This window comes from Panthera pardus, unplaced genomic scaffold (assembly GCF_024362965.1).
Source record: "Panthera pardus isolate Hobbes unplaced genomic scaffold, ASM2436296v1 HiC_scaffold_12, whole genome shotgun sequence".
Taxonomy (NCBI): domain Eukaryota; kingdom Metazoa; phylum Chordata; class Mammalia; order Carnivora; family Felidae; genus Panthera; species Panthera pardus.
The window spans coordinates 54,611,027-54,621,638 of record NW_026526677.1 but is presented as its reverse complement, the minus strand read 5'-3'; the positions used below and the strand labels follow the sequence as shown (position 1 = coordinate 54,621,638).

Here is a 10,612-nt window from a genome sequence, read left to right as displayed (position 1 = left end):
TGAATGACAAAGTTCACTAAGTTGTTCTGGGCCAAAGCTGGTCCACAATTAGGATGAGGCTGATTGGTGGAGAACTACTTGCTGGAAGACTGATGACATTTTCCAAGAATGCCTATGGGGGTTACTGTTGGCTTTCTGGAGAGTCAGCCGGGGTACCAGCTAGAATCACCAGAAAGTTTCTAGAAGCTGCTTAAGGAGGTAATCTGCTACAGATTCCCTGAAAACCAAAAATATCAATAGGCTTCATGCCCCAAAGCTCCCTCTCTTCATCCTAACCTAATCCTATCGAAAACACTTAAGGGATTTTACAATCTCAAGCTTCTTAGCAATGCGGATACGGATTTGCTTGGTCTTCATACTGTAGACAATGGGGTTCATGAGAGGTGGGACCAGCAGATACACGTAAGACATGAGGAGGTGTACAATACGGGGCAGATGTTCACCAAAGCGGTGCACGAGAGACAAGCCAATCATGGGGATGTAGAAGAGTAGCACAGCACAGATATGAGAGACGCAGGTGTTGAGGGCCTGAAGTCGCTCCTGGCGGGAGGCAATGCTTAGCACAGTGTGGAGGATGAGGGCATAGGAGAGGAAGATGAGCAGTGAATCCACACCAACAGTGCAGGCCACAACAAAGAGCCCATATATGTGATTGACAATGATGCTAGAGCAGGCCAACTTCATGATCTCTAGGTGCAGACAATAAGCATGGGCCAGCACATGGGAGCGGCAGTACTGGAAGCGTTTAAGGAGGAATGGCAGGGGCAGGATGAGCAGGGCACTTCTAAGAATTGAGCTCAGCCCCATCTTGATGATACGTGCAGGTGTCAAGACCATGGAGTAACGCAATGGATTGCAAATGGCCACATAGCGGTCAATGGACATGGACAATAGAACTGAAGACTCTACCAGTGACAAGGTATGGATGAAGAAGAGCTGAGTGAAGCAGGCGGGGATGGTAATCTCTCTGACATCAAACCAGAAGATGCCCAACACAGTGGGCAGTGTAGATAGGCAAAGGCCCAAGTCTGTCAGGGCCAGCATGGCCAAGAAATAGTACATGGGTTCATGGAGGGTGACATCGGTATGGATGATGTGGAGGATGGTAAGGTTTCCTACAATAACTGTCAAGTAGATGGAGCAGAAGGGAATAGAGATCCAGCCATGGAGAGCTTCCAGACCTTGGAAGCCTGTTAGGAAGAAAGTGGCTTTTTGGAGGCTGCCATTGTAAGAGATCGTCATGGCTTTACGGTCTTGGATTCACCAACCTGCAATCTAGAACGGGATTCCTGGAGAGTGACAGAACTGAATTCTCACTCACCTGAGCATCCTAGGACCAGTGAGACAGGAAGTTCTGCAGATGAAATGAGAAAGAAAAGAAAGAATTGAGAGATTTTATCTATAAGGCTTTTCTGGAAGGTCTAGGATGGGGACGTTTACAGGGATTTCTATAGTCTATGAATGCTATATGATTCAGCTGTATGGTGGTATATCTGTCAGTGCTGGACTCTCAGTGGGTTAACGAGGTCACTTCAGATGGCACCTTTTCATATGTTACTCCATGAAAAATATCTTTAATTTAATCACTAAAGTGTTCAGAATCTGTATCATATCTATGAGGAATTGGCACTATATACCATTTTGCATAATTGTGTACTAGGATCAAGTGCGTATCATATGCCTTCAAATGTATTTTGAATTTGGCTGGGGATTGTGCTTTATTCCATAATGCCTAGCTTGCAAGGGAATGCAGACAAGCACTGCCCAAATGCTTGTTGAAATCCTTGAACTTGTAACTTGTGACCAGAGTGATGCCTTTCCTGAATCTACATAAAAGTCTTTGGTGACCAAGGATGCAAATTGTGCTTTGCGAATCTGAAATCTGGAACTGAAAAATGTTTGAGAAGAAGCAGGATCTTCAGAAAGCAAATAGTTCTAGAAAAGGGTACATTAGGGCTTAGTTCTGAGAGGATGAAAAGAGATGTAAGTTTCCAACATCAGGGCAGTTAAGCTGGGGCCAGGTGTAGAGATGAGGATGCAGAGGAGGTAGGCATCAGATATGAAACAGAAATGATGAAGAGAAACCTAAAATGGTCAAGGAAAACCTCTAATCTTTAGCTTACAATAAGGAAACTAAATCTTCAGGCTTTCCGAGTAAGCTATGCCTTTGGGGTTTGGATCAATATGCCACACAGGTATAGATCTGTCTCTATAATACCTGAACTGGGCTCTATTTAACATCTTTCTTCAGAACTTTTATTCAGTTACAGTTATTTCAAGCTGCACAATAATGGATTCTATGTATATAAAAGCTTAAAACAGCTAAAAGAGACAGAGAATGGAGACTCAGGGAAACAGGTAGAAAATAGTAGTGTATTATAATACTAAAGTCATCTCACCACTGTGGCTACAAAAAAGAGATAAAGTAGGATGAGGGTTTCTAAAAAGGCATTGCACTTGTGATAGCGAGGTCATCGTCATTTGTCTTTTGTTTTTTTTCTTTCTTTTTTTTTTTTTAGAAAATATTTCAATAGATTGGAGAAATTATCAGTAGGTGGAAAAGAATAAGTAAAAAGTGTATATAATTTGTAGTTTTCCTCTAAGACAAAATCTACAGAATGAGTGAAGATGTCAGGATATTTTGAGGAGGGGAGATGGGGAGTTCAGGGTCCTGTTTTAAATTTTTTTTTTTTTAACGTTTATTTATTTTTGAGACAGAGAGAGACAGAGCATGAACGGGGGAGGGGCAGAGAGAGAGGGAGACACAGAATCGGAAGCAGGCTCCAGGCTCTGAGCCATCAGCCCAGAGCCCGACGCGGGGCTCGAACCCACGGACCGCGAGATCGTGACCTGAGCTGAAGTCGGACGCTCAACCGACTGAGCCACCCAGGCGCCCCCAGGGTCCTCTTTCAAAAGGCTTTTATTGGTCCTCTTTCAAAAGGCTTTTAAGATGGAGGGACATTGGAGGGGTGAAAATAAAGAAAGAAGAAAAGTTCTTACCCAGCTTTCACTATTCATGCTTCAAATCAAAGCAAGTAATAGTAAGATCATGATGCAATAATTAATGTGATAATAAAACCCCTCTTATTTTTTGATTCTGAAGGAAAAGTGGGGAAGTAATGAGAATGGAGGAAAGAAGTGGAGATGGAAAGTAACCAGCTGTGAAGGAAAAGGGACTATCACAGCATTTGCAGAGCATGCTGTGGGTGACACATGAGGACAAGGCACTCTCACTCTGATATCAAGGCAGAAAATGGCAGGGTGCCTGGGTGGCTCAGTCGGTTATGTGCCAGACTTTAGCTCAGGTGATGATTTCACGGTTCGTGTGTTCGAGCCCTGTGTCAGGCTCTGTGCTGACAGCTCAGAGCCTGGAGCCTGCTTCGGTTTCTATGTCTCCCTCTTTTTCTGCCTCTCCCCTGCTCACGCTCTGTCTCTCTCTCAAAAATAAATATTTTTCAAAAATTGAAAAAGAAAATGGCAATATAGTTTTTAAAAAGGAATGATAAAAAAGGGAAAATTTTCCATCATTTAAGGGGAGACTCAAACAAGAGTTTAAATATATGTGCAGCTTTTTAGCCAGCAGACTCACAGTGAAGCTGGTTTCCATCCATTTTCGTCCAGCCATTTCAGAGTTTGTGAAAGAGAAGAAACGTTTAGAGGTGATTTATTTCACTCCCATATCTCCAGGCAGGGAAGGATCATTCTGCTGCTTAGTGAGAAGTTGCATCTGTCATAAACCACCCTGCTATTATCTTTCCTTCCAGATATATTACTTGCATATTATATTTTGGTTACAGGTAAGAGGCAAGTGTGCCAGGTATGGCAGGGAAAAAATTATGAAAGCCATAACTAGCACTAGAGAAATGGAATTGCTGTAAGACTGACTACAGACTTCGAATCCTGGTACAGATTTGGAACTTAATAAAGTTTGCTGAATGAATGCCTAAGTGAACGGTTGGAAAAAACAGATGAGATGGGATTAAACAGAATTTTTAGTGCAATGACTACATTTTCTTCTCCAAGTCACTCACCTCCAGATTAATGGATGGAAGAACTGTCAGCTGGTTCCTTCACTAGACTATGCATACATCCTTGACCCTCCCTTCAACTCTAATTTATTAGCATTACAGAGATGTCATCCTAGGGTCTATGGCAGAGAACAGCAGAGATGGGCTGAACGGCAATTTCAATGATATTCTCACTCCCTCTAATTCCTCATATAATTGTACACAAGCTGTTCAGGATGTTTAGCATTTGTGTTGGTGACCATCTGCAGATCTTCTGGCAATATACACTGGAGTGTACCAACAGCTGGAGACACCAGGCAGAACTCAGGGTGAGTGCTAACAGCTACGAGAATACTCTCTGCTTAAAACACAGGGGCTTTTTTGAAGAGTCCAGAAGCTTCTCCCTAGGGAAGAAGCTCAGGGACTTCTGCTGAGACTGAGAATTCCCCAAAGAGTTCTCAAGATGTTTAGTTGAGAACGGAAGCCATGAGACGCTGAGAAATCCCAATCCTTTATGTGGGCAAGGGATAGCTTCAAGATGTTAGGGTGCTTCTAGTTCTAGATTTCTTTTTCTGAAACGAGATAAGCAAGATATAGCTAGGCTTGGAGTACAGTATTACAAAAAAGAGTGTTTTGATTCGGATAAAAAGATAAAACTGATTCCAATCTCTGATAATTTCTGACCATGTGACCATGTAACCTAGGAAAAATTAATGTCCCAGAAAAATCATTTCCTTATGTTCTAAAAATGGAAAATTTCCCTCTTTTTTTTTTTTTTTTTTTACTCAGACTCTAGTACTATCAGGCATGTTTTAGAATCATCTGCCAGTGTAATTTGGTTTGAGTTTAGGGAGAAGAAAATGTCCACCTTGGCCTTTAGTCATAAACTATGTGTTTCTTAATTACTACTGGCCATTTCCTGTGTATTCTCCACTGTACACGTGTGGTTTGGGTCATAATTCAGAAACTCGTACTTCAAATACCAGCTTAATATCTTAAAATAGTTCATTAGCCCATTTTAACTACAAATATGTATATCAGGAGATTTTCCAGCATAGATTTAAACAATTAGAGGGAACAAATACCTGAACAGAACAGCTGATACTTAATGGATACTCAGTAAACACAATTATTAAAATAATTAGTAGGGTAACTGTGATTCTAGTTTGCCAAGAATGGGCCTAATTTACACTTATTGATTTGGTTTCCCAACCAGTTTGGGAAAACAAGCTGGGATGGGTTGGTAGACCTCCACTTCAAACTCCAAGTTTCTGCTGCACATTCATCTAATAGCCTGTGCAATACATGGGCAGTGACCACAGTGACCCTACTTTAACTCATTTCTAAATCTGAAAGATGACCCATCTCTCTTTTCTTGACCATTCCCAAAGTAATGTTAGTAAAGCTGCAAAGACAGTAGGCAGGGTCGTTACTGGCATGCAAGCACATAGACACAGTTGGCTCCTTGCAGGTTTAGACAATGGTACTTGACAATGATCCCCCTAACAGAGGCTTTTTTTAAAATTATTTTTTTATTTAAAAAAATTTTAATGTTTATTTATTTTTGAGAGAAAGAGAGACATAGAGTGTGAACAGTGGAGGGGCAGAGAGAGAGGGAGACACAGAATCCAAAGCAGGCTCCAGGTTCTGAGCTGTCAACACAGAGCACAATGCAGGGCTTGAACTCACAAAGCACGAGATCATGACTTGCACCAAAGTCAAATGTTCAACCAATTGAGCTACCTAGGTGCTTCACTTCCAGATGCTTTTTATTGGAGCCAACCACTTGTGTCACTCCTTGTGCGAAAGCCTGTGGAATAAATGAAGTCATGAGGCTGCCAGCAGCCTGGGATCAATAGGAAATACTTTGGTTAAGTGATCCAGAAAAGAAAATGTTCAAGGAATAAAGACTGATGAATGTTTAGTGTTTATCACTTCTTGTAATTGTATAACTTATTTCATTGTTTGATAAACTAATTTTTAATAAGCCCACTGGCAGCAAAGATCCTACAAAAATTAAAGTTCATACTTTTTAAGTTCTCTGTTAGAGCTTCTTAGGAAATTTGATAATGAATTCATAACTTGAGCAAAATCTTTGCAAATGTGTGACATCACTATAGTGGCTAACTTGATAGAATTGATCCCATAACAACCAGAAGAAAAAAAAATTAATATCTACTTCTAAAGTAGGTGAATTCTCTTAAGAACATTGTATGTGATGGTGATAATTTACCATACATAGATACTGAAGGCAGATTTCATGCTACATTCTCATGATTTTTCAAAAAGATTAAATAATTGTCTATTCAAAATAAGTGTATTCCATTTTTATTACACATTTTTCAGTCATTGTGAAAAGGGACAGGATAGCTGTTACAGTGTTGATTTCATTAGCATAAGCTAAATTATGTTCATTTTAAATGACTATTCAGATGCTTTAAACAGAAAATAATTTTTTTTCAACTTTGTGTTTTGTATTTATATTCTTAAGCTTTACAGAGATATAATTGACATACAACATTGGGTAAGTTTAAGGTATATGATACACTGATTTGATACACTTACATGTTGCAAAAGGGTCACTACTGAGGCATTAGCTAATACTTTTATCATGTCATACAATTACTGTTGCCATTTTGTGGTGAGAACATTTAGGATCTAGTGTCTTAAGAACAGTCAGGTTATAATACATTATTGTCAACTATCATCACAATACTGTGTGTATTAGATCCTAGAAATTATTCCTCTTCAAACTGTAAGTTTGTACCCTTTAACCAACATCTCCCCATTTCCCTGACTCCTTATTCCCTGGTAACCACCATTCTACTCGGTTTCTATAAGTTCAGTTTGGATTCTATATATAAGTTATATCACACAGTATTTGTCTTTTTCCCTTTGACTTATTTCACTTGGCATAATGTCCCCCCAAACCATTCATGTTGTTACAAGTGACACACTGTCCTTATTTCCCCTAGCTGAATAAATAATTCATGTATGTGTATGTAGCACATCTGTATCCATTCATCCATGGATGGATGCTTAGGCTTTTTCTATATCTTGGCTATTGTGCATAATGCAACAAACAGAAGAATAGATGTCTCTTTTATATCTTGCTTTTATTTCCTTTGGCTATGTACCCAGAAGTAGGATGTTAGTTATATTTTTAATATTTTGAGGGACCTCTATACTATTATTCATAGTGGTTGCACCAATTTACAAAGCCACCAATAGTGCACAGGTGATCCCTTTTCTCTGTATCCTCACCAGCACTTGTTATCTCTTGGCTTTTTGATGACAGTCATTCTAACAAGCATGACTTGCAATTTTGACTTGCAGTTTTGACTTGCAATCCCCTGATGATTAATGATATTGAACATCTTTTCATGCACTAGTTGGCCATTTGTATGTCTTCTTGGAAAAATGTTTATTCAGTTCCTTTGCCCATTTTTTGAATCAGGTTTTTTTTTGTTATTGAATTGTATGAGTTCTTTACATATTTTGGATATTAATCACTTATCAGATATTTGTATAAGGGCAGAAACAAAATGGACAAAAGATTGAACAGATGCTTCAAAGTGAGAAAATAGAAATGCCCGATAAACATATATGAATACAGGAGTGTGATTTTAAGTTAGCAGAAAATTAACATATGATATTGATGGCCGATCTTTTTCAAGATTTGGGATTCTAGAACACCTAGCTGACTTGTTCCAGGATATGCTAGCAACTGAATCAAGAACAAGAGTTGATGTGTGTAGCTGTTAAATTTGAATATGGCCTCCAAGGTCTTCTACTCTGTTTGTCCATTTTCTATTGGATTATTTGTCTTTTCCTAATGATTTGTAAACTTTTTCTTTTCTCTCTTTCTTTTTTATTTTTAATAAATGTAGGCTAAGCCATTTGTTGGTAATCTGTAATACATATTTTCTAAATCCTGTTTAAACTATTGTAATCAGATTTATATGCATTCCATATGTCTTTGCTGTTTTTCACTTGTGATTAAGTATTGTTAATACCTTATTAGTGAATTTTTTTACTTTCCCAGAAGGTTTCTATCAGTCTTCCACTGAATGCCTTTCTGAGGGACTTCCCCGACATCAGATTATCCCCAGGTATAGCCTAACTCAAGGCAATCTGGATAACCATGGGATTAACTATTTAGTTTGACAATTACATTTAGACTAGGGTTCTAATTATGATATTTGGGCTGGATGGTTATTTTTTGTAGAGTGTACTGTGCATGCAGGGTGTGTCATGTAAGATGCTCTGGCAGCATCCCTAGCCTTTACCCAGTTGATGTTGATAACATACCTCCCTCCCAGGTTACAAAAACCAAAATTGTTTCCAGATATTGCCAAATGTCTCCTGGTAGCTAAATTGTTCCCAGTTGGGTACCATTGTTTTAGGAGGCCCAGAGTTCGGCTTTCATTCCTCCAGGAACATGTGGAAATAATCATGGTGACTGTAAAGTCCCCCATCCCTACTGGCATTTTGTAGCTTCATCTTCCTTTTGTTTTAGTTTATTGAGGAGGACAGACACAACCTGAGATTGTTTCGAGAGTGCAGAGTGTGACATCGCTGTACAGTAACCCATGAGAATTTAATACCTCTCAAATCCATGTTATTATCCCTCCTCTTATTAATAGACACTGTTGAAGCCTTCACTTTGTGATGCCTATCTTCACACTGGAAAAATATGAGCTTCCATTTCTTATAATTAATAAAGTATGTCTAACTTGTGCTTTGTTGTGCTACAGCCCTCAGTGCCCATGGCTACATCTGTAAGGTTATGGGAAAATTATGCAAGGCACAGAAGCACGTAGCACCCTGATCTGATGATAGAATTATGGAGACAGATGCAATGCTGAATGTGAAGGCTAAAATGTAGCCCAATGGTACTATCCTGGGGTATAAAAGATGAGGTGTCACTCCCAACTTTTGACTTTCTGTCTTTGCGAATTCAGTAAGACAATTTCTCAGAGCTTCAATCTCTTCAACAACTGAAAAAATAGAAAGAATGATAAATAAAATTGGATACATGAGAATCAAAGTAGAAAGTGTGCCTAGAGGTAAATTTTACATATATTAGCATTTCAAATGCAATGCATGTATCTGTGAAAGCTTTTCATTAGTTGCGAGATACTATCTCCTTACAGGCTGAGTATTATTCTTAAGCATATGACACTGCTGGAAACTGTCTCTTGATTTACCTGAGGATAAATTTGCAAGAGATTGTAACTGGTTTGTGGTGAGGACTTGGGTCAATGAGTGGGCATAAGAAAATGTAAGAAACTTTTCTATAATCCACAAGGTTTTTAGGTTGTATTAGGAAGAGAATTTGAACCATTCATCACCCACCAAACCTAAGGCAAAAATTCCTCCCTAATCCCATATAATTTATTCCTACTTTCAAAATCTGTGAGCATCTGTAACATGCGTACTTTTGCAATAAACAACTTAAGAAAGTTTTGTCCAATCTTGGAGTACTTTTGAACTCTTTAACAAACAATTTCCCGTTATAAAACATGGCCTCATTTCCACATTCATTTGTTAATAGTTATTTATCAGAGATCTATTCTGTGCCAGAAATACCTACGTATTAGACACAAAGACATAAAGAAAATAGATATGGTTCTTCCTTCACTGATAACAGACTCTTTTTTTGGAAGAAGAAAAAAGAAAACTCATTGCAAATCATATAATGAGTATAATGTATAAAGAATAAAAAAACAATTTCATAAAGAGAGGGTCATACTTTGAATTGAGGGTATAGATAATCTATGAGGAAATTATAAAAAAAGTGAATACAAATGAGTTATATGAAATTTAAGTCAAGAGCAGTCTAAGAAAAGCGGACAGATAATGAAAACTTACAAGAAATAGAAAAATTTGTAAATGCAACAAATTTTCAGAAGGCCAGTTTGGTTGTAGTTTGATTATCCGACAATGTTGGAGAGACAGAGACGGTCTAGAGCATGTATTGTTTTATATTATGTACTTTATTGATTTAATTATTTAAAATATTAATTATAGTCCCAAAGAAATTCAAGTTCATATTTAAAATACACATTACTTCATTCTATACTTCTTTTTTAAAAAATAACTCGCACGGATGATCAGTTAGAAAGCAGCAAAAGTAAACATTTAGAAACTAAATAGTTTCTTGCAGTATTTTACTAAAGAGATGCTAGTGAGGTGCTAGGATGAGTAAAACAATGAGGTGAGAAAATTAAGACATAATTTGAGGCTAGAATCGAAAGAACTAAGAACTTAATATAAATAGATTGAACGCAGGGATGAGGAGTACACTCCTGGTAGACAGACACTACCATTTCACTATATTGTTGAAATTTGTTGTTTTTATCAGAGGTGACATCATAAGGTATCTATTATTATTGTGTTAACTGGGATAGAGTCCCAGGATATACTTCTTGTTTCCTGTTTTATGTTCATGTTCAGCATCCAGTTTGAATAAAATAAATCTGCTGATAAAACAAGAAAAGTGTATTGATGATTATTTGTGGCAAATATTAGCTTTTTCACAAACTGACCTTGATCTCTTATATAAGAAATTTCCCCAGTATGCATCCTACATTGTCTGATTG

At 38.1% G+C, this 10,612-nt stretch overlaps 1 protein-coding gene across 1 annotated transcript; it reads right to left on the bottom strand.

Annotated features, from left to right (window-relative positions):
- Positions 1 to 282: 282 nt before the first annotated feature.
- Positions 283 to 1,242, bottom strand: LOC109267022 (olfactory receptor 51G1). Its single transcript, XM_019449532.2, has one exon. It carries the CDS (start codon positions 1,240 to 1,242, stop codon positions 283 to 285), a length of 960 nt encoding a protein of 319 aa, XP_019305077.2.
- Positions 1,243 to 10,612: the final 9,370 nt, after the last annotated feature.

Coding starts and splice junctions, on each gene's coding strand:
- LOC109267022 (XM_019449532.2), bottom strand. CDS start 1,242: ATGACGATCTCTTACAATGGCAGCCTCCAAAAAGCCACTTTCTTCCTA.